This window comes from Stenella coeruleoalba (genome assembly GCF_951394435.1).
Source record: "Stenella coeruleoalba genome assembly, chromosome: 13".
Taxonomy (NCBI): Eukaryota; Metazoa; Chordata; class Mammalia; order Artiodactyla; family Delphinidae; genus Stenella; species Stenella coeruleoalba.
The window spans coordinates 67,683,763-67,709,331 of record NC_137159.1 but is presented as its reverse complement, the minus strand read 5'-3'; the positions used below and the strand labels follow the sequence as shown (position 1 = coordinate 67,709,331).

The following is a 25,569-nucleotide window of genomic DNA, read 5'->3' as shown; positions in this document are numbered from 1 at the left end:
ATTTAAAGACTGATAAACCCATGCTATGTTAAAATTGAGATCCTGTCTCTACAAATTTTATTCTTTATCATGAGCACATTAAAAAAATACCTATGGTCTCTGTTACCAATAAAATTTTAACATTTAAATTACATGTACTAGTTGAGGTGAAATTTGGTTTTCTGTCACATTGGGACTCTTCTTTCTTTCGAAGACACCCTTCCTGTAAAAAAGATACAATAATAGTGCTGCCATGTATTGAGATTTTGCTAAGCATTCAGCACTGTGCATTATCCGTATAGTTCCTTTCCTCACTAAGCCTACAAAATATGTATTATTAACAATGCCTAGTAAGTAACTTTAATTGAATACTTACTATGTACCAGGTTCTAAAAAAAAATAGCTGCTTTTATTATCTCAGTATCACAAGTGAGAAAATGGAGGCTCCCAAAAGTTAAATAGCCTAAGACCCAATCGCTAGTGAGAATCAGGTCTTCATCCAGGTCTATTCTCCAGTATTTTAACGTATATTCTCAGGTGGCTCTGTCCCTCTGCCTTGTGTCGTGCTGAAAAATCCTCTGTCTTAAAAAAAAAAAAAAAAAAAAATTCTTGGGAATTCTCCTGCGGTCCAGTGGTTAGGAATCGTTGCTTTCACTGCCAGGGCCCGTGTTGGATCCCTGGTGGGGGAAATAGGATCGGCAAGCCGTGCGGCCGGCCAAACTTAAAAAATACTACTAATAATTTGACTGTTGTCATTCTTTTAGTATGTCTAAATGAAGAGCAAAAATAGAAGTTACCTCAAGTTGGAATTTGACCAAAATGTTGCATTGATAGCTTCTCTCCTTAAGGTCCTTCTCCATAACCCTCCTGCCAGTGTTTGGTTATTAATCTCAGTGAATCTCTATTTGAGGAATTTCCTCCTCTTTCTGTTTTCTCAAATTTTATATGAAGCAGAATAGTGTAAAACATATTTATTTTTTTGATTGATAGAACATTTGCATTCTATTTCATGATATATCCAAGGTTGTTTTAACAAAGCAACGCTTTTAAGTTACTTAATATTAAATAACGTTAAGTAAAACTGACATCCTGGGAGATATGCCACAACCATTCTATATTCTGGCACATCTGTCCCGCACTCCCCCAAGCCTGCCCCCACACCCCAATGTGAGAATCCTGACTATTTAGTTTTTTCCATCTAGATTTGTAAGGTTGCTCTTTCTTTGAGGGGGAAAAAAAAAAAAGATGCAGATGAGACCTCCAGCTGTCTCCCAGATGAGGCGGGCAGGAAGTAGCAAAACGTTCTTAACACAAGTCTCAAGGCACAATTAATCACGCATTCCTTTTTCTATGGAGTTTGTAGCACTCCCCCACCCTCAACTCCATAATTGCCTTCGATTTGCTTGGACCTTAGGATCTAGGAAGAAAGATGAGAGGAGAGGAGGGAAGCAAAATAGAGGGAGGAGAAGCGATTATAGAATTAATTTAATATAATTTACTCTGCCTAGTTCTTCATAATCTAGCCCTGTACTGTCTAATATGTGGTTGTTGAGCAGTTGAAATGTGGCTGGTGCAACTGAAGAATTTTTACTGCAACTGAAGAATTGAATTTTTACTTTTATTTAATTTAAAATTAAATACTGAAGGAGTGTAAAATATTTTTCCCTTATGTACCACATCATTGTTTTGGTAAGACTACATTTCACTTTAACTGTTAGAAATTTAGCATCCAAAATTGAGATACACTGTAAGTGTAAACACCAGATTTCAAAGACTTAGTATGAAAAAAAGAATGTAAAGTATCTCATTAGTTTTTATATTGATTACATGTTAAAATGGTATTTTGGATATACTAGGTTACATAAAATACATTCCTAAAATTAAATTCACTTGCTTATTTGTACTTTTTAAATGTGGCTTTAGAAATATAAAATGACTCACATTATATTGGACAGTGCTGATCTAGCCCCACTATATCCAATCTTATTTTCCATTCCTTCCTTCAGCAGGGAAGTTGCTGAAGGTCAGGAAGGAGAATCTGTACCTGACTCCTTGAACATCAAGGGAGGCATGGCTGCCTGGGTCACTGTGAGTTATGGATTCAGAGGTTCTCATTAGGGTCTTAGAGTAGTTTCCTGCTTTGGCTATTCATAACTACATTTCCTATTACCCTATAAGTACTTTGACCGTAAAAGTAATGCTAACTAGTAATCACATGAACTAATTACCACCAAACATGGTAATGATTATGCATATTGTTACATATTGATGGATTAACTTTGTTTCAATTTTTATTAGTCTATAACAGTTTACATTCATTCACACTGGTAATTGGCCACTCAAATAGCATAGTCATACACTCACAACTTTAGAAATTAAAGTGACCCTACCAAATGTAAAATAGATAGCTAGTGGGAAGCAGCCACATAGCACAGGGAAATCAGCTGGGTGCTTTGTGACCACCTAGAGGGGTGGGATAGGGAAGGTGGGAGGGAGACGCAAGAGGGAGGAGATATGGGGATATATGTATATGTATAGCTGATTCACTTTGTTATAAAGCAGAAACTAACACACCACTGTAAGGGAATTATACTCCAATAAAGATGGTAAAAAAAGAAGATATTAAAGTGACCAATTTATGAGAATCCCTCAATGCACTTTATACCATGCATTTCTTTGCTAGAATTGTATTTAACTTTTCAATAAATAACAATCAATGCTTGTTGAATCAGTGAGTTTTATAACATATCAAGGAATTAACCAGTTAGAAAATATGCTTTTTTGTGTGTGAGATTGCTTTTTAATATAATAATTGATGTTGATAATAATTTAGTTCTGGAAGTAGTTTGCCTTATTGTATAAAAACTTTGACTGACATAATAATATGATAAAATTGTCAATACAAGCAGAATAAAAATTATCAGGAAAAAGGAATACCACAAATAGATTATAAACTCAGCATAGTTTCTATAATTTAAAATTTGGTTTTGAGTTCCCTAGTAGTCAAAGCAAAATAGTATGCAGGATCTTATTATTTGGGAAGAGAAGGCATATCAGTTACCCAAAGGAAGCATAGCTTTTCTTGGTACTAAATTCTAAAAGCAGTTTCTCATGTGAGTCATTGTCATAACTAACATTTTAGTAGCAAGTTCAGTAACATTTCCTATGACTGCATCTGATAGTGTCATCCAATCTGTTGTTTTTATATAGAAGTGAACAAGAGTGTGATAAATAACTGTGTGTTTTATTTTTACAGGAATTGTGGGAAACCAAAATGAGGCATAATCAGCTATGTTGTGAGACACCACCTACTGTCACTGTACATGTAAAATCAGAGTCAAATAGATCACATCAGCCTAAAAAACCCATTAACCTGAAGCGTCCTATTTTTAAGGATAGTTGGCCAGCATCTGAAAAAAATGCACATAATAGCGACAAGTCTAAACGCCCCAAAGGACCCTGTCTAGTTATACAGCGTCAGGAAATGACTGCTTTCTTTAAATTATTTGGTAGGTTTAAAATATTGTAATGGGGTAATTATAGAATACTTAAAAATAAGAATATAAGATCTATTTTATCATTTTTATAATAAAGAGGATACTGTTATTTTCTATGTCAGATTTTCTATCTCCAACCAAATTTGCCTTTTGTTTTCCTTAGTCCTTTTTTTTTTTCCCCCTCAATGCTGGATTTTTGTTTGTTTTGATTACTTTTAGAGTAGAAATTCATCATCTAGCTTTTAGACTACTTAAATTCAAGTGTCAAATGTAAATTCTGGGCAGTTCAAGGTCATAGCATGAGTTTTGTTTGACCTAAAGTATAAATACTACATAAAGTCTCAGGTGAGCTAACTGACCCAGTGTCACTGGGCCTGAGGGGTTTCCCAGGACTTTCAGTGCTGAAACTGAGCAAACTGGCAAGGTTAGTCAACCTAGAGCAGTTTCAGTATTATATCTGGGGAATATTATTAAAAATTAACTATGCTTTATCATCATGCTCATGTAATGAAATTGAGTTTGAATTTGTTCAGATCATGAAACAGTGCTACTTTGCTAATAAGCCTCTTAAACATAGCCAAAAAGAAACTTCTTTATAGTACTTCTACTGGCCAAGAAAGAGGATTGGTTTTTGTTTTTTGAGGTAAGGCAGTAAGGTAGACGGAATAAAGGGTTGGATAGATGGATTCTGGTAAGTATCTGCGGGACTGAATCAAATCAAGTAGCTATCACTGTCTGGTAGATCCAGGTAACAGCCTTCCTTGCTTATAGAGGAAAGCATATGCATAAAGGAGGAGAGAGTTGGGGACAAGAGTGTTTGCCCTGCTGAGAGGACAGAAATCTTTAAAAAAAAAAGGAGGGCAAGCTGGTTAAGATTTAAAGAAAAGCAAAATAAGATAATAGAAGACAAAATGTAAATAATACAGGTAGAAAATGTTGAACTATAAAGATGTTCCTTGTCAGGATCTAGAATACTGTTAATAAAAGTTTCCCTCTCTCTTTATTAAGAGTAGAGTGAAGTTATTACCCACAAACTTTATTATTATTTGTAACTGAATGTGAGAAATAGGAGAAAATACATGGCTTTACCATTTTAGGTAATTTAAGAAATAGAAATGGAATTAACAAGGCAGAAATTAATTATTCTTAAAAAAGCAGTACTTATACTTGGAACTTTCCATTTATTTGACTACATTGATGATATTTCTAGGATATAACAAGAAGTTATGCTTATTTAACTTAAAATGCAGGGGGAAATGGAAAAAAGTAGATCTTTCTCAAATTATATTCTGACAGCTACCCATATATTTTGGGATTATATATTTTAGCCTTTTAAAATTGAAATGAGTGTTTCTGACCTATTTTTTGGATGTTATTCATTTTTTAACAGTATGTTTGTTGATCTTTTTGTCATACTCAGTTTTTTCCAAAATTAAATGTTAGTTATAAATAACTAATGAATTATGAATCTCCTTTACATAGATATTTTCATGTGTATTTGGATAATAGATAATTGGACAGAGATAAGTAGGAGAAGAGAAAACTCAAAACTAAAAATACCCCGTACCTAAAAGGAGAAAGTAGTTAAAAAAAAAAAAAAGTAAAACATATTTAGAAAACAGAGTATTCATTGAGTCATTATGTCTTAAAGACTTATCTTTTATCAGATTCCATTTCCACCTGTTAAAGATTGATTTTGGAAAACAACAAAGGCTCATCTAGAGCTACCCAAGACATATTTCTAAAAGAGCTATAGAAATATTCAATAAATCAAACAGTTCTATCATTCTTCCTGCAGTCTGGGCTATATATTAAGGCAAATCAGATGGGAAGCCAAAGAATAAAGCAGTAGCTTTTTGTACAGCGCTTGCAATGGCAAACACGCTAAAGAACTGAAAACTACACCTTGGACAACCCTGGTCCTGCCATTTTTGTTTGATTTCTAAGCATCATTTGTCATCGTCTTATGTAAAAGTTAATTCTTCAAAAGGAAACCACCTGTTTTCAAAAGACAAGTCATAGCTATCTTTTGTTGTAGATGACGACTTAATTCAAGATTTCTTGTGGATGGACTGCTGCTGTAAAATTGCAGACAAGGTAAATTTGTTAACAGTATAATCATTAACCAGCATTATTATGTTACTAGGCTATCAGGACTTTAATGAAGCTTATTAGGATTTTCTATCTTATTAATTAAGGTTAGGAAAAGAACTAGCCTACATTGCTCCTTCAAAGTGGAATCCATTAGCATACAACATAGATTCATTCTATCTATACTTGAGGCATTGTGAAATATTATTGATTAAATGACCTTAAACCCATATCTGTTTGATTTAAAACAAGAATCAATATAGACTTAATATGTTCTTTGTTTGGGTGGTTGGGGGTTTTTTTGTTCTGTTTTGGGTTTTTTTTTAATTGAAATTTAGTTGATGTATATCAGTTATAGGTGTACACTATAATGATTCAAAATTTTTAAAGGTTATACTCCATTTATAGTTATAAAATATTGGCTATATTAGGCTTAATATGTTTTGATCAGAATTATTACTTTTTATCAGGTAATAATATCTGAGATTCATTCCACTAAGGCAGTCTGTTACACATTTTAATATTTTGTAGATAATTTAGATAAAACAAATCCCAATAATCTTGTAGAGTAAAATTAGTTTATCATGTTCTTTATTTAGGAATCAGTGTTTCATAAAAGAACATCATGATGCTGACTTATATACTAGGGATTGTGATGTTTCTATACTATTTAGGTTTAGCTGATCAGTTAGAATTTCAGCTTTATAAATGTCATCTTAGACCAGTTAGTCATATCAGAAAATTCAGCATGACTTCGTATTACATTTAAAATAACATGCTATGGGACTTCCCTGGTGCCACAGTGGTTAAGAATCGCCTGCCAATGCAGGAGACATGGGTTTGATCCCTGGTCCGGGAAGATCCCACATGCTGTGGAGCATCTGCGCCCATGTGCCACAACTGCTGGGCCTGCGCTCTGGAGCCCGCGAGACACAACTACTGAGCCTGCATGCTGCAACTGCTGAGGCCTGCATGCCTGGAGCCCGTGCTCTGCAACGGGAGGGGCCACCGCAGTGAGAGGCCCGCGCACCACAACGAGGAGTAGCCCCCCCACGCTGCAACTAGAGAAAGCCGGCATGCAGCAACGAAGACCCAAAGCAACCAAAAATAAATAAATAAATAAATAATGTGCCAACCAACAGAAAAGGGAATGAACAGAAGACTAGCTCATGATTAAATACCCACTAATTTCATATTGATGTGAACTCTTATTTTAAGCTTAAGATAAAAATAAAATCAGAGGGTTTTTTTAATTTTGAAAATTTTTAGAAAATTTCAAACATACAACTTATAGTAGAGAGAATAGAACAAAGACCCTCCATGTGCCTGTCATCCAGCTAAAACAATGATCAACTCATGGCCATTCTTATTTCTTCTAATCTCTCTCCCCAAACGTGGATTATTTTGAAGCAAATCCCAGACATCCTAACATTTTATCCATAAATATTTAACGATGTACTTCTAAAAGGTGAGATCTTTTTAAACATAATCAGTGTCACTGATGCTTTTAAAAATTGACAGTAATGCCTTAATGTAAAATATCCAGTTCATGTGGAGTTCTAAAGTTTTAAATTTTACAAATTTAAGCACCTTACAGTAATTAAAGTTGTTGGACAGCAGGGGGCAGTGCCTTTAAAGTAGCCAGGAGTACTGTATCTTAACACTCAATATATCAAGAATCCTCTACTGAAAGTTACCTTGAAAATTTGGAATCACCTTTGTGGCCAAACCTGTGAAGGTAGCATGAATTAGGCATTTTATGAAAGGGAGTCTATTATCAATATATCAGTATCATAACTTGTTTTTAACTTGCAGAACAGGCAGAACCTGGCATGGGTCCTAATAGCAGGCTAGACATATGTCTTCCTAATAGTACATTTAAAACACTTTTATTCCAGTGAAAATAGAGCCATGTTGTTCTAATTTCTGGTTAGAAGTTATTTTTCAAAAATTATTTTCAAAAGTGAGTATGGATGTCTGCAACTAACTCAAAGGGTTGAGGGGAAAAATTTTTGCATATACACATACATCAAGCCAGTGTGGCAACAGAAAAACAATTGGTGAATCTAGGTGAAGGATGTGTGGTTATTCACTTGATTATTATTTCAGCTTCTCTATAGGTCTGAATAGATGGCAATAATAAAATTTAGAGGTTAAAATTATAATTATAAAATTATAATTTAATCATAAATGACCCAGAACTATTTCTCACTGTTCATATGGATTAAAGAAAGCCAAAAAATAAGGACTCAAATAAATAGCTAATTCTATAATAAGGATAAATAATGCTTTATTTTAGCTTATAAACATAACTATTTTAAAGCAGTTTTACTATGAAAGCAAAACATTAATATTAACTTTTAACTTTTTTCCCTATAGTATCTTTTGGCTATGACCTTTGTTTATTTCAAGAGAGCTAAATTTACTATAAATGAGCATACCAGGATAAATTTCTTTATTGCTCTGTAAGTATGCTTTCTACTAAGTGATTTTTGTGCTAGTTATTTATAATATATACAATACCTTATTTAAAATAGAGGCTGTTTAAAACCTGATGTATATCTTTGAATAGGCCTTCCTGTTTAAAAGCTATATGTTTTTTTACTTTAATAGGATATTCTTATGTTCTTTTCACTGGTCTTATCCTGCCATATGCCTAACATTTATTATTCAGTATTCCACTTGAGTTTGTATTGTACCTTTCACATTTCCATAATTTATATAGTGTTCCACATAAATTATCCCAAATTTTCCTCTTTTGGACTTAGAGATTTTTTTAAAAGCCAGAATATTCTCTTTGAAATGTAATGTATAGTAAAAATTATCATTATTGCCCTTTTACACTGAACAGCTTGTGGAAAATGCTCTAGACATCTCAATATCAAAACCTTTTCTACCTAGTACCTGGATATAATGCTGCAGTTTGGAATATATGAATATAATTTTAAGTACCTAACTAGGGAACTACATATAAAAATATTTAAATTGAATACCACAACAACCATTAGCACTGAAGAATTTATTTAAAGTCTGTTTAATTCAGAATCAAAGAGTGATTCAAGAAATAGGACTAGAAGAAATTATCTTTGCATGTTTTCAGCAGACACATTTCCCCATGCATAGGAAAATATGAACTCAATATAAAATTTGAGTTGATGATTGCTAAATGGGGGGAATATAATAGTATTAGCTAATATTGATATGTGCAAGGTACCACAAAAATGTTTTCTATAAACTCATCTAATCTTCCCTATAAGATACATTTTTTTAATTATCTCCATTTTACAGATGGGGAAATTGAAACTGAGGAAGATTAAATACTTTCCAAGGTCACAAAAGTTAATCAGCAAATTCAGGTGTGACTTGCCAATGGCCATTCAGCCATTTAACACTAAGCTGCTGTTTACGTGTCTCTTAGTATTATATCTGTATGTTGATGCAATATCTATTTTATAGTTTTTTTTCTCACGTGAAAATTGAAAACAAACCAAAAGAAACTTTATTTAAATCTTACCAGATGCCCCAAATTGGATTTGACAAGTTTTGTAATGTTATTACCAGCAAAGCACTGTGTTAGCTTACACTGTGTAGTAGCATGTCAGGTTGCGTTGCATGTTGTATTATAAGCTCCATATGAAAAGTAACATGAATTATAATTTACATTTTTATATCTAATCATTCTTTTGATATAACCTCACTCAATAGTTCTCATTAAATATTTTCTCAGCCACAGTTCTAACTCAACTCCTTTTCCTTTCTATATATTCTTATAACACTCTGAATTTCTATTATCATTTTCCTATATCCTCTTTCAGTTATGTATTTATTTCATACTTGATTGCCTTTTCTACTTGACTGTAGACTCCTTAAGGGCAAGGAATGTGTATCTTACTTTTTTTGCATACTTCAGTGGCTGACATAGGAGGTTCTTAATTCTTTATTTGAATAAACATAATTAACCCTATGCAAAAGAAATGGACTCTGCTCCAAGAAAAATCTATTTCAAATTAGAAGACAACTTACATGTGTAAGAGACAGATATTTCATTACCTTGAGGCTGAAAAATTGTTAATATAGAATAGAATAATAATGTGGTCCTGATACTGGAGTACCATAGTCCATTATAGATTTTTCATTAATCTGCAAGCATGAAAGGGGCCAACCTTCAGCTCTATCTACAGTTTACTAAGAACTCTCAGGGATACTTAAGTGAGAAATTACTTTATGTAATTTCACAAAGGACATGATTTGACTCATATAACTGAATGGGTTTAACAATGAGGTGCTTTATAATAAGGTTATATATATATATATAATGTAATATAAGGTAATATTAAAATAGTTATTTTAAGGGAGGATAAAAATATGTACGTACTCATTTTATATTAATGTAACTAAATATGAATATGCACATGGTTAAAAAATATATATAGGAGGGTATACAATTAAAAGTAAGTCTTGGGGGCTTCCCTGGTGGCGCGGTGGTTGAAAGTCCGCCTGCCGATGCAGGGGGCGCGGGTTCGTGCCCCAGTCCGGGAGGATCCCACATGCTGCGGAGTGGCTGGGCCCGTGAGCCATGGCCGCTGAGCCTGCGCGTCCGGAGCCTGTGCTCCGCAACGGGAGAGGCCACAACAGTGAAAGGTCTGCCTACCGCAAAAAAAAAAAAAAAAAAAAAAAAAAGTAAGTCTTCCTCATATCTCAAGACCTTGACCTCCCTCCTCAAGGACAGTTAACAGTTTCATCTGTATGTGTCTAGAATAATTTTCTATATATGAACCAGTGTGTATATTACATGAATAGAGATGTACTATACACTTCTGTGCCTTTAAAATTTTTTTAATGTGAAATATTTACAAAAGAGTATATGGAATGTATACGTATGTGTGTGTAAAAGAATAGAAGCAAAACAAATACTCATGTACCCATGACTCAAGAATAGAACATTGCCAAAATCTTAGAAACTCACAGCACACAGTTTCCCAATTAGAGCCCCCTCCCTTCCACAAGTAATCATTTTCTTACTTTTCTTTATTCTATGTATATACCTCTAAATAATATATTATTTGGTTATTCCTATTTGGGGGCTATATAATAAAATAATTATACACCATAATTACCATTATCATTCTTCTGTAACTTTCTTCTTTTGCTTTATAATATTATTTTGAGATTCATTTCTATTGATACATGTAGCTATAGTTCATTTTCACTGCAGAATAATATTCTATTGTTTCTTATATATTTGCATTTTTTCCTACCATCTTGTTGTGTATTTTGTGTATGTCCCATTTTTTTCTTTCTTCTTTCCCCTCCATTTTAATCTTATTTTTGATTGAGATTTTAATATTTTTACTTTTGACACCTTTTTTTCCTCTACATGTTTGGAAATCTTACATTCTATATCTATTCTTTTAGCAATTGCCCTAGTTATTTTTAATTATAAGACCCTTAAGCATTTTAACTCTAATCACTCTTCCCAACTTCTATTCTCTTGTTTTGCAATTCTATTAGTTCTACCTGATGCCCTCCAAAATGTTAGACATTATTATTGTTGTTTTATAAATTCAACATTTGTTTAGATTTGCCCATATATCTATATATCTTTGATTACTATTCCTTCTTGCATCTCAAACCTTCCACTTGGGATCATTTGCCTTCCTTTCTGATTGCTTTTAAGACCCCCTTTTCTTGGGTGTTTGTCTCTTAATTCCAGTATCTTCACACTTCAGGGACTGTTTCTGTTCATGGTGCCTTGTTCCCTTGTATGTTTTGTAATTTTTTTTTATTGTGAGTCGCCTGTTTTTCTTAGAAAGTCATCTATGGAGCTTGCATTGTTTCCAGTGGGAAATCTGCTCCATCCTTATCTCTGTTCCTGTGTTATCTAACATGTCTTATTTTTTTTCTCTGACTGCTTTTAAGATTTTCTCTTTATTACTGGTCCTAAGTAATTAATTATGATATGCCTTAGTATAATTTTCTTCATGTTTTGTGCTTTGGAGTTCACTGAGATTCTTTGTGGGTTTATAGTTTTCATCAAATTTTGAAAATTTTCAGTCATTATTTCTTCAAATGTTTTTTCTGTCCAGCCACCACCCTTTAGGGATTGCAATTTCACCTTTATTAGGCTGCTTAAAGTTGTCTCGCAGCTTATTGATGCTCTGTTCATTATTTTTGTTTCCTTTTTTCTGTGTTTCATTTTAGATAGTTTATATTGCTATGTCTTCAATGCACAATTCTTTTCCTCTGCAAAATTTAATCTGCTGTTAACCCCACTCAATGTAGTTTTCATTGTACACATAGTTTTCATCTCTAGAGGTATACTTTCAATGTGTCTAATCTTTTTGAACATCTGGAATAATTATAACTGTTTTAGTATCCTTGTCTGTTACTTCTATCATGTGGGTCAGTTTTGATTGACTGATGATTCTTCTTATCTGTCCGGTTTTCCTGCTTTTATGCATGCCTGATTCCCCCTCAGGTATTTGAGTGTAGGGAAAGACTGTAAGAATAGAGGGAACACAGTGACTAACATTCACCCAGGGCTGGAAATAGTGCCTGTTCCCACCAGCCAGACTGAAAAAACTTATAATTCACACTGAGTAATTCAGTACTGAGTACAGTACTCAGGAACGTCTTGCCTTAGTGGGGAGAAATTAGCCCTAGACTGAACATTGCTCCAGATCCACCTAACAAATCATGAAGCAAGACTTGAAAGGATCAGACCGTTTCCATATAACTGCATCCCAGAGCAAAGCTCAAGATTGATAGGAATATAAAAGTATCCAGAACTCAACAAGGTAAAATTCACTGTATCTCTATTTTTGACCTACCTTTCTTTAATCATGCATAAGGTTGAACATCTTTTATGTGTTTATAAACAAGTTGGGGTGTGTGTGTGTGTGTGTGAACTGTCTGTTCCTGTCCTTTACCCATTTCTTTTTTGAGTTGTTGGTCTTCTTTGCTAGGTATCTGGCCAATACAGTTGAAGAAGATGAAGAAGAATCCAAATATGAAATTTTTCCATGGGCTTTAGGGAAAAACTGGAGAAAATTATTCCCTGATTTCTTAAAGTTAAGGGACAAACTCTGGGATAGAATTGACTATAGGGCTATTGTAAGCCGGCGATGCTGTGAGGAGGTAAGATTTTTACATGCGTTTTATATATATAATCTCTGTCTTCTCTTTATGTAGTTTTCCTTTTATGTTTTTTAATGTGCTTCTAATGTTTCACTTTTTTTTTGTATATGAAGTGTAAACCATTAACCTTGATGATTAACATGAGTACAACTTTTATATTACAATGTTGATGTTTTAATTTTATACCACAATAATTAAAAATTGTCATTTCTGTTTTTCAGAGCAGCCTAGTTCTGTAGAAAGTATTTTTATTTTAGAGTGTTTCTCTAAAAAGATCACCAGTATATTGGGAAAGAATAGCATGCACATTCCAAAATACATCATGGTAATAACATTGGAGCTGAATAATAATTTCCATTAAATAATTTCTGTTGAAGTATCAAAATTTCAAGTTCCCAAGGTTAAATGTGAACTACATGGTATAAAATAAGTTTAAAAACTATACCTCTTTTCATAAAGCATACATAAAGTTTCCTTGATGCCAGATTCTATTAATATAAAGCAGAAAGACACTAAAAGTTAAAAGATTATTTTATCTAATGTTCTGGTTTTCAGTAAAGAAAGTTAATGTTTCAAACTAAAAAAATTTGGAGTAGAAAATTAAATGGAAGGCAATGATCACTATAAGCCAGTACTAGTTCAAAGAAGTTTGGTAAATGTGGGCTAGATAATGCTGTAATTAAATGAAGTCATATGGGACTTCCCTGGTGGCGCAGTGGTTAAGAATCCGCCTGCCAATGCAGGGGACACAGGTTCAATACCTGGTCCGGGAAGAACCCACATGCTGTGGAGCAACTAAGCCCATGCGCCACAACTACTGAGCCTGCGCTCTAGAGCAGGGGTCGCCAACCCCTGGTACTGGTCCACAGCATGTTAGGAACTGAGCAACATAGCAGTAAGTGAGCAGTGGGGGAGTGAGCGAAGCTTTGTCTGCCGCTCCCCATTGCTCGCATTACCACCTGAACCATCCACCCCCACCAGTGGAAAAATCGTCTTCCATGAAACCAGTGCCTGGTGCCAAAAAGGTTGGGGACCTCTGCTCTAGAGCCCACGAGCCACAACTACCGAGCCCACACGCTACAACTACTGAAGTCTGCGTGCTCTAGGGCCCATGTAGCCACAACTACCGAGCCTGCATGCTGCAACTATTGAAGCCTGCGCACCTAGAGCCCGTGCTCCGCAACAAGAGAAGCCACCGCAATGAGAAGCCCGCGCACCGCAAAGAAGAGTAGTCCCCACTCGCTGCAACTAGAGAAAGCCCGCGTGCAGCAACGAAGACCCAACGCAGCCAAAAAAAAAAAAAAAAAAAAAAAAATGAAGTCATATCTAGTTTAATGACTACAGGCCAAAGGAACCAATTAATGGATTAGTGTCAGACCTGAGGGGAGACTTCAGAGCTAAAAACTATAAAAATCTTAAAACATAGGGGTTACATCTTCATGACCTTGGATTAGGTTTCTTAGATATAATACCAGAAGCACAAGCAAGAATAGGAAATATAGATAAAATGGACATCATCAAAATTTTAAACTTTTGTTCTTCAAAGGACACCATTAAGAAAGTGAAGAGACAACCCACAAACTGGAAGAAAAATTTTGCAAATCATCTGTTTTATAAGGCACTTATATCTAAAATATATAAACAGCTCTTACAACTCAGTATTAAAGAGACAACCCAATTTTTTAAAGGATCTGAATATGTATTTCTTCAAAATATGAAGAATATGGATCTGAATATGTATTTCTTCAAAAAAGATATTCAGATGGGCATAAAAGCACATGAAAAGATGCTCAACATCATTAGCCATCAGAAAAATGGCAAACTCAAAAACACAAGGAGATATCACTTTATACCCACTAGGATGACTATAATTTTTTTTAAAAAAAGACAGACAATAACAAGTATTGGTAAGGATGTGGAGAAATTGGAATCCTTATACACTTCTGGTGGGATTGTAAAATCATGTAGTTGCTTTGGAAAACAGTCTGGCATTTCCTCAAAATGCTAAACAGAGTTACCATGTGACCCAGCAATTCCACTCCTAGTTTTATACTCAACAGAAATGAAAACTATGTCCACACAAAAACTTGTGCATGAATGTTCATAGCAAGCAGCCTTATTCATAATAGTCAATAGTTGTGAAAACAGTCGAAATGTCCAGCAGCTAATTAATGGATCGACAAAATATCTATACAATGATATATTACTTGACAATTAAAAGGAATAAAGTACTGATACATGTTACAAAGTGGATGAACCCTGAAAACATTATGCTAAATGAAAGAAGCCAGTCCCCAAAGGACCACATATTGTATGGTTTCATTTATATCAACTGTAAAGAATATATAATCCAAAGTGACAAAGTGGTTGCCTAGGGATGAAGGGAGAGAGGAATGCAGTAACAGTGCCTGACTTGTAGGCGCTCAGTAAATATAGCTGACTGACAGAATGAATGGAACTTAAAGCTTCTGATTCTTTTTCATACCTTCTTATCTGTGAAGACAAACAACAACAAGGACCTAATGTATAGCACAGGGAACTATATTCAATATCTTGTAGTAACCAATAATGGAAGAGAATCTGAAAAAATATATAACTGAATCACTTTGCTGTACACCTGAAACATTGTATATCAACTATACTTGATTAAAAACTTTTTTTAAATAAACAAAACTATAAAACAATTCTTGGGCTTCCCTGGTGGTGCAGCGGTTAAGAATCCGCCTGCCAATGTGGGGGACATGGGTTCGAGCCCTAGTCTGGGAAGATCCCACATGCCGCGGAGCAACTAAGCCCATGTGCCACAACTACTGAAGCCCGCATGCCTAGAGCCCGTGCTCTGCAGCAAAGAGAAGCCACCGCAATGAGAAGCCTGTGCACCACAACGAAGAGTAGCCCCCACTCGCCGCAACTAGAGAAAGCCCGTGTGCAGCAACAATGCAGCCAAAAATCAATAAAATTTAAAAAAACAATTCTTTTATTTTTTGGATGTTGGGGGTAGGAATTTATTAATTCATTTATTTTTGCTGTGTTAGGTCTTCGTTTCTGTGCGAAGGCTTCCTCTAGTTGTGGCAAGCGGGGGCCACTCTTCATCGTGGTGCACGGGCCTCTCACTATCGCGGCCTCTCTTGTGGAGCACAGGCTCCAGACGCGCAGGCTCAGTACTTGTGGCTCATAGGCCTAGTTGCTCCGCGGCATGTGGGATCCTCCCAGACCAGGGCTCGAACCCGTGTCCCCTGCATTAGCAGGCAGATTCTCAACCACTGCGCCACCAAGGAAGCCCTCCAAAAAATAATTCTTTACCGAGCTCACCTAGCACTGACCCTTATCCAGATAGATAAGCTAGATAAAGATAAGATCTTTTTTTTTTGATTGTTCCAACCAGGTACATTTGAATCATATTGGTGTACAGAAAAAGAAATTACCTAGTAGATTTTATCCTGTTCTCTTAAGTATTCATTTAACAGCTAATTTATGAGTAAGACACTAAGTTCAGTGTTGTGGAGGTTTATTATAAAGAAGTATTACATAATCCTTGCCCTGAAGTTTGCTGCATTATAGTAGCAAGACATGCTGTTAGAAATTTAGTTTTCTATGCATTTGTTATTAAGAGTCCAGTACTGGCATACTGTCAACCCATTTTTTAGTCACATATCCTAAAATAAACTCAAGTTATGATAGTAGCCACAAACTGGCTTACAGTAATTATACTATACACTTGCATTGTGCTTTACAAATTTATATTTTCATATAAATTATCTTCTTATCTTTACAAAAATACTTGTGAGGACCAAGGAGGTTGAGATTTACTCAAGATCATATATCAGTTAAGTGGCAGAGCCAGAACTTGACTTCACATCTAATGGCTTCCCAGTGTTCTGTTTTCTCTGACATCTAGCCTCCATCTCTTATGTTGGTTAGTTTAGAAAGTGCACTTATATCTATTATGTTATCTCAGGAATTAAATAGCATAATAGGTAAGTGTGCATGCATTTTTCTAGGTGGGTTAACATGTGGAGAGACTACGATGTCTAGCTTATTGCAGAAAGAACAGTACCAAATCTTCTATATTGTGCCCTTTACTTCATATTTCCCTCTGCTCTTTTCACTAGACTTTGCTATATAGGATTCCTACAAAAATCATATTGCTGAAGGCTCCTAATGTTAGTGGCCTCTAATTCTTAAATATTTTCATCTATCATTAAAAAATATTTAATGACTGCATAATATTGTGGAGAAGGCATTTGAAAGCGGTGTATGAGAAACTATTCCTGTCCAGAGGGGGCTTTCGGCAGAATAGGTTACATGCATAAAAAGGTACATCTGGGGCTTCCCTGGTGGCGCAGTGGTTGAGAGTCCGCCTGCCGATGCAGGGGACACGGGTTCATGCCCCGGTCCGGGAAGATCCCACATGCCGTGGAGCGGCTGGGCCTGTGAGCCATGGACGCTGAACCTGTGCATCCGGAGCCTGTGCTCCGCAATGGGAGAGGCCACAACAGTGAGAGGCCCGCGTACTGCAAAAAAAAAAAAAAAAAAAGGTACATCTGAGTGCTAACATTTACATGCTGAGTCCTAATATAGCATTAATAATAAAACAAGAAAATCTGAAAGCTGGAGTTTCTAGAAAGGTGGGACTTATGTTGGGCATTGAAGGAAAAGAAATACTAAGACAAATAAAGGGAAAGGACATTCCAGACATGAGCAATAAAAACAGAAATATTGAGAAAAATAGTAGATAAATATGGAAGGAATAAGAAAATTTGATATTCTACTTCCTCACCTTGGGTATCTCTGCACCCAGTTTTACATTGGCATAGAAATGTGTATATTTAGAGTTAATATCTTTATTTACTTCTACCTTTTAAAAGATATATAACTTTATTACATGTCTTTGGTTGAAAACTGTTTTGAAGGATTTAAGAAGTAGATTATAAAATAAATCCAATCCTAAAGTACACTTTAAAAATTAGGGTTGCTAGTATTCTTTATGCATTGTCTTGGGGGAGGCACAATAACCCTATTTTCTGAGGGAATCAGCTTTAATCTGGGAGTTTTAAGGTTGTCATTCTTAACAGCAGAAGGCTTCTTTCCAAACAAAATTTTACACACAATCCCCCAAATTGAGGTCCTCCACCTGCTGTGTCTTCCCTTAGCCCCTCCTGCGATCCCTAATGTTGTCTGTGAAGCCTAGGGCTCCTCAAACCAGTTTGAAAATCACTCGTCTAGGCAATTAATAAAGCACTGTCTGTCTTTTTTGAATAATAATTTTGTCTAGATACTTGAATAAAATAATTTTTTTAAAAGCACTGTCTAGCTCTCAAATTCTACAATTCTCATTTACCTTGGGTCACTGATAACTGCAACTAAACATTTTTGCTTAGAAGTAACATTCTAACATTCTGTTTAGAAGTTTTAGACACCATGAGGTCAGCAGGTAGGTACACTTTGCTAGCTTGTCTTAAATGGCTATCATTCGCCAGATGTTTACTATGTGATAAGGATTTTACACATATTTAACCTTCAGGACAATCCTATGAGGCAGATGGTATCCCCAGTTTTCCATATGAAGATATTGAGGCTCAGAAAGGTTAAGTAACTTGCAAAGTATCATACAACTAGGAAGTGGCAGAACCAGAATAAGAAACTAAGTCTATCCTGACTCTAAAGGCAGTGTGTTCTCTAACCGACCTTAGAGAACAATGCCTGAGAGGTAGTGTGGAATCTTGAGTACTTTCTGAATAATCCCTCATCTAATCCTTGCAACAACCCTCTGCAATAGACACCATTATTCTCTCCATACCACAGACAAGAGAATAGGAACCGAGAGGTTAAGCACCTTACCTGTGTTTTCATTCACCATATCTCTTGCTGTGATTGCAAACATGTTAAGATTAGCCTAACATACATAGCTGGAAACCTCAATTAAAAATATTGTTTTCAACCCAGTACATTCCAGAGAATTATGTATTGTTTTGGACTAACTGTATTATTTTTCCCAAACCTATAATATCCAGAATTGAACAACCTGGAAGGTTGCTTCAGTTCTATTTCCTGTTTGAAATAATTTAAATACTTTGTCAATTATTATCTTACGGATCCAAGCAATGAATCACTTTATAGGTAATATTGCCTTATCTGGAAATGCTTTTTTTCTAAAAAAAAAAAAAAAAAATCGGTGACAGATTTTTAGATCTAGTTTTACAGGTAGCTTGTTCTTGATTTATAATTTTTGTTCTTAATTTTACTAAATTTTAAAATCTTATTAAAATTCTAAAAGAAAGCTTTCCACCATAGGTTATGGCCATTGCTCCAACCCATTATATATGGCAACGAGAACGCTCTGTGCATCACAGTGGAGCTGTTAGAAACTACCACAGAGATGAAGTTCAACTGCCCCGGGGACCTAGTGCCACACCGGTAGATTGTTCACTCTGTGGTAGAAAAGGAAGATACGTTAGACTGGGATTGTCTTCATCATCATCTTCATCCAGTGATACAGTAGAGGTGGTGGAGAAACATTCTCAGGAATCACACAACTCATTCCCAATGGACATAATAGTTGATCCTTCTCAAGCTTATAGCTGTTTTCAAGGTATGACTTAAGAGATATGTCAGAATTAGATCTATGAATGTTATTAATAAATCCAAGTTATCTATTGACCAGTAGTCCTTATAGGCAGGAGGACATAATTATTTATATACTACAACAATATGAGTTAAAGTAGTATTGAAAGTTTTCCCCTTTTCAAGTACTACTTTTTGTCTTGGTATTGTTTTGTGGTAGCTTACCTAAACTAAGAGATTTTTAATGTGACTTTTGTTAAACTGAAACCTAATTCACCATAGATCTCAAGTATTTTAAGAGCCTGAAGCATTTTCTTTGAAATGTTTATTTTATTCAAAAGAAGTTTTAAGAAGAGAATAAATTTACTTGTAATCTCACCATGCAGCTTTATCAGTAATTAACTATTGGTTTCTTTTACACACTTTTTAAAATTGGGATAAAACTGACATATAACACTGTATTAGTTTTAGGTGTATAACATAATGATTAACACAATAAATTTAGTTAACGTCCATCACCACACAGTTATGGTTTTTTTTCTTGTGATGAGAACTTTTAAGATACACTCTCTTAGCAACTCTCAAATACACAATCTTGTTAACTTATACAATCTTGTTAACTACAGTCACCATGCTGTAGATTATATCCCCAGAACTTATTTATCTTATTACCGGAAATTTGTACTTTCCACTACCTTCACCCACTCCCCCCGCTCTCCCCGCCTCCTCTGGCAACCACCATTTGGTGGTGTATCTATAAGTTCAGGTTTTTAAATTTATTTTTAATTTTTGTTTAATATTTATTTATTTAGGCTGTGTCGGGTCTTAGTTGCAGCGTGCGGGCTCTTCGTTGCGGCGGGCAGGCTTCTCTCTAGTTGTGGTGCACAGGCTCCAGAGTGCGCAGGCTCAGTCGCCCCGTGGCATGTGGGATCTTAGTTCCCTGACCAGGGATCGAACCCATGTCCCCTGCATTGGAAAGTGGATTTGTAACCACTGGACCACCAGGAAAGTCCTGAGTTCAGCTTTTTTTAGATTTCACATATTATAAGTGAGATCACACAGTATTTGCCTTTCTCTGTCTCACTTATTTCACTTAGCACAATGCCCTCAAGTTCCATCCATGTTGTCACAAATGGCAGGATTTCCTTCTTTTTTAAGATATATATATAGATAGATAGATAGATATAGATATAGATAGATAGATATAGATCGATATATATAGATAGATAAAAAGATAGTCACATTTTCTTTATCCATTCATCCACTGATGGACACTTAAGTTGTTTCCATTTCATGTCTTGACTATTGCAAATAATGCTGCACTGAACATAGGTGTGAGTGTGCAGGTATATTTTCAAGATAGTGATTTTGTTTCCTTCAGATAATACCCAGAAGTGGAATTGCTGGAACATATGGTAGTTCTATTTTTAACTTTTTTAGGAACCGCCATACTGTTGTACATGGTGGCTGCATCCAGCAGTGTACAAGTGTTCCCTTCCTCCACATCCTCACCAACACTTGTTATTTCTTAACAGCCATTCTAACAGGTGGGAGATGATATCTCATTGTGGTTTTAATTTGTATTTCCCTACTAATTAGTGATGTTGAACACCTTTTCATGTACCTGTTGGCCACTTGTATGTCTTCTTTGGAAAAATGTCTATTCATTTCCTCTGCCCATTTTTTTTTTTTTTGCGGTACGCGGGCCTCTCACTGTTGTGGCCTCTCCCGTTGCAGAGCACAGGCTCCGGACGCGCAGGCTCAGCAGCCATGGCTCACAGGCCTAGCCGCTCCGTGGCATGTGGGATCTTCCTGGACCAGGGCACGAACCCGTGTCCCCTGCATCAGGCAGACTCTCAACCACTGAGCCACCAGGGAAGCCCTGACCATTTTTTAATTGGATTTTTTTTTCTGTTGAGTTGTATGAGTTCTTTATATATTTTGGATATTAACCCCCTTGTCAGATACATGATTTGCAAATATTTTCTCCCATTTGGTAGGTTGCCTTTTCATTTTGTTGATGGTTTCCTATACTGTACAGAAGCTTTTTAGTTTGATGTAGTCCCACTGTTTATTTTTGCATTTGTTGCCTTTGCTTTTGGTGTGAAATCCAAACAACAGTTGCCAAGACCAATGTCAAGGACCTTACCCACTGTTTCTTCTAGGAGTTTTGTGGTTTCAGGTCTTACATTCAAGTCTTTAATCCATTTTGAATTAATTTTTGTGCATGGTGAAAGATAGTGGTCCAGTTTCATTCTTTCACATGTGGCTGTCCAGTTTTTCCAACCCCATTTATTGAAGAGACTATCTTTTCCCAATATATTTTTGACTTCTTTATCATAAATTAACCATATGTGTGCATTTATCTCTGGGCTCTCCATTCTGTTCCACTGATCTACGTGTCTGTTTTTATGCCAATACCATACTGTTTTGGTTACTATAGCTTTGTAATACTATACACTTTTCTATTTCTATTTTCAAAAATAGAACCATAATGTATCTATGCTTGCTTTTTTTTCACTTCCCATAAAGCATTTCCCGATGTCATTATTTAGTCTTTGAAAACCTGATTTTTAGTCATGACATGCTATAAGTACCACAATTTATTTGCATATTTCTGTTTTGTTGGGATTTAAGTGGTTTTGAACAATGGTATTTTATATTAATTTGAAAATAATCGCATGAACTGGAAATACTTTGTCAACCACACCCTAATTTTCATTTAAATTATTATTTATAAAGGTTGAGTACTTCTCTGACATTTCTCGATTTGAAACAGAACCAGAATGACATTCTACCAGCAGTGATCCTTTTTACTTCTTATAATGCCTTTGTCCCAGATTTTCACCCATCTGAAGATGGGACTGGCAGATTTCTTATGGTTCTCTCTAATTCTATAATGAGACTCACATTATTTCAGAGTTTCACCTATTTATTTTTACCACATTCTTATGAGATTAGCAGTGGCTACTGAAGTTTTACTGAGAAACTAGACTCTTAAGACTCCTGAAGGTAGGGGTCTTGCCTATTTCTGTTCCATTCCCTGGCCATAGTAATCACTGAACAAATTTGACTGACAGTATAGTCTCTTCCCTTGTAACACCTCCAAGCATTTTTATTTGTTCACTCATATTTGAAAGTAAATAGGGTCTATCATAGGCTAAATGATAAGAGTTTCCTTTTAGCATCCTTCCCCTCTCTCCTAGCCCCTTTGCCTACAGTCTTTGATCCTCATAACAGGTAAGATTTACTAGATATTTAAAATGTTCCATGCAATGTGTTAAGGATTTTACATTCATAACCTCACTTAATATTCACAGCCAACCCCAAGGTAAATACTAGTATCTCCACTTTGTACATAAGGAAACAGAGGCTTAGAGAGGTTAAATCATTTGCCCAAGATGACTGAGAGAGTGACACTTGAACCCCGGTTTGACTCTACTACAACCTGAATTCCTGTGATGCTTTGCTACCCCCTTTGATGAAATCCTGCCTTCAGTAGTGAAAATAAGCTGCCACAGAAGTCTTCTAGCAGATTGCTAAGGACTAAAGAATTGGTGAAAGCATTAAGAACGAAGTCCCTGGCCCTGAACCAAGATGGCGGAGTAGAAGGACGTGCTCTCACTCCCTCTTGTGAGAACACCAGAATCACAACTAGCTGCTGGACAATCATCGACAGGAAGACACTGGAACTCACCAAAAAAGATACCCCACATCCAAAGACAAAGGAGAACCCACAATGAGACAGTAGGAGGGGCGCAATCACAGTAAAATCAAACCCCATAACTGCTGGGTGGGTGACTCACAAACTGGAGAACACTTATACTACAGAAGTCCACCCACTGGAGTGAAGGTTCTGAGCCCCACGTCAGGCTTCCCAACCTGGGGGTCGGGCAATGGGAGGAGGAATTCCTAGAGAATCAGACTTTGAAGGCTAGCGGGATTTGATTGCAGGACTTCAACAGGACTGGGGGAGAAAGAGACTCCACTCTTGGAGGGCACACACAAAGTAGTGTGCGCATTGGGACCCAGGGGAAGGAGCAGTGACCCCAGGGGAGACTGAACCAGACCTACCTGCTAGTGTTGGAGGGTCTCCTGCAGAGGTGGGGGGTGGCTGTGGCTCACCATGGGGACAAGGACACTGGCAGCATAAGTTCTGGGAAGAACTCCTTGGAGTGAGCCCTCCCAGAGTCTGCCATTAGCCCCACCAAAGAGCCCAGGTAGGCTCCAGTGTTGGGTTGCCTCAGGCCAAACAACCAACAGGGAGGGAACCCAGCCCCACCCATCAGCAGTCAAGCAGATTAAAGTTTTACTGAGCTCTGCCCACCAGAGCAACAGTCAGCTCTACCCAGCACCAGTCCCTCCCATCAGGAAACTTGCACAAGCCTCTTAGATAGCCTCATCCACTAGAGGGCAGACAGCAGAAGCAAGAAGAACTACAATCCTGCAGCCTGTGGAACAAAAATCACATTCAGAGAGAGACAGACAAGATGAAAAGGCAGAGGGCTATGTACCACATGAAGGAACAAGATAAAACCCCAGAAAAACAACTAAATGAAGTGGAGATAAGCAACCTTCCAGAAAAAGAATTCAGAATAATGATAGTGAAGATGATCCAGGACCTCGGAAAAAGAATGGAGGCAAAGATCGAGAAGATGCAAGAAAAGTTTAACAAAGACCTAGAAGAATTAAAGAACAGAGATGAACAATACAGTAACTGAAATGAAAAATACACTAGAAGGAATCAGTAGCAGAATAACTGAGGCAGAAGAACGGATAACTGACCTGGAAGACAGAATGGTGGAATTCACTGCTGTGGAACAGAAAAAAGAAAAAAGAATGAAAAGAAATGAAGACAGCCTAAGAGACCTCTGCAACAACATTAAACACAACAACATTTGCATTATAGGGGTCCCAGAAGGAGAAGAGAGAGAAAAAAGACCAGAGAAAATATTTGAAGACATTATAGTCGAAAACTTCCCTAACACAGGAAAGGAAATAGCCACCCAAGTCCAGGAAGTGCAGCGAGTCCCATATAGGATAAACTCAAGGAGGAACACACCGAGACACATAGTAATCAAATTGGCAAAAATTAAAGACAAAGAAAACGTATTGAAAGCAGCAAGGGAAAAATGACAAATAACATACAAAGGAACTCCCATAAGGTTAACAGCTGATTTCTCAGCAGAAACTCTACAAGCCAGAAGGGAGTGGCATGATATACTTAGAGTAATGAAAGGGAAGAAACTACAGCCAAGATTACTATACCCGGCAAGGATCTCATTCAGATTCTATGGAGAAATCAAAAGCTTTACAGATAAGCAAAAGCTAAGAGAATTCAGCACCACCAAACCAGCTCTACAACAAATGCTAAAGGAACTTTTCTAAGTGGAAAACACAAGAGAAGAAAAGGACCTAAAAAACAAGCCTAAAACAATTAAGAAAATGGTTATATGAACATACATATCGATAATTACCTTAAATGTAAATGGATTAAATGCTCCAATCAAAAGACACAGGCTGGCTGAATGGATACAAAAACAAGACCCATATATATGCTGTCCACAAGATACCCACTTCAGACCTAGGGACACATACGAATGAAAGTGAGGGGATGGAAAAAGATAGTCCATGCAACTGGAAATCAAAAGAAAGCTGAAGTAGCAATACTCATATCAGAAAAAATAGACTTTAAAATAAAGAATGTTACAAGAGACAAGGAAGGACACTACATAATGATCAAGGGATCAATCCAAGAAGAAGATATAACAATTATAAATGTATATGCACCCAACATAGGAGCACCTCAATACATAAGGCAACTGCTAGCAGCTATAAAAGAGGAAATCGACAGTAACACAGTACTAGTGGGGGACTGTAACACCTCACTTACACCAATGGACAGATCATCCAAAATGAAAATAAATAAGGAAACACAAGCTTTAAATGACACAATAGACCAGATAGATTTAACTGATATTTATAGAACATTCCATCCAAAAACAGCAGATTACACTTTCTTCTCAAGTGTGCACGAAACATTCTCCAGGATAGATCACATCTTGGGTCACAAATCAAGCCTCAGTTAATTTAAGAAAACTGAAATCATATCAAGCATCTTTTCGGACCACAACGCTATGAGATTAGAAATGAATTACAGGGAAAAAACTGTAAAAAAGACACACACACGTAGAGGCTAAACAATACGTTACTAAATAACCAAGAGATCACTGAAGAAATCAAAGAAGAAATCAAAAAATACCTAGAGACAAATGACAATGAAAACACGACAATCCAAAAC

The 25,569-nt window shown here is 36.2% G+C and overlaps 1 protein-coding gene across 3 annotated transcripts in view; it reads left to right on the top strand.

The window, feature by feature from the left end:
• SPDYA (speedy/RINGO cell cycle regulator family member A) overlaps positions 1-25,569 on the top strand; it is a 33,780-nt gene that overhangs the window by 731 nt on the left and 7,480 nt on the right. The window contains exons 2-7 of one of the 3 annotated variants that reach the window (XM_079940262.1): positions 1,986-2,067; positions 3,236-3,488; positions 5,515-5,573; positions 7,947-8,032; positions 12,533-12,704; positions 18,999-19,296. In XM_079940262.1, coding sequence (XP_079796388.1) covers positions 2,050-2,067; positions 3,236-3,488; positions 5,515-5,573; positions 7,947-8,032; positions 12,533-12,704; positions 18,999-19,296 — 886 coding nt within the window. In that variant the 5' untranslated portion in view covers positions 1,986-2,049. Of the gene's footprint in view, positions 1-1,907; positions 2,068-3,235; positions 3,489-5,514; positions 5,574-7,946; positions 8,033-12,532; positions 12,705-18,998; positions 19,297-25,569 lie in introns of those variants that run through there. The other 2 variants (XM_079940261.1, XM_079940263.1) reach the window with 2 other exon arrangements.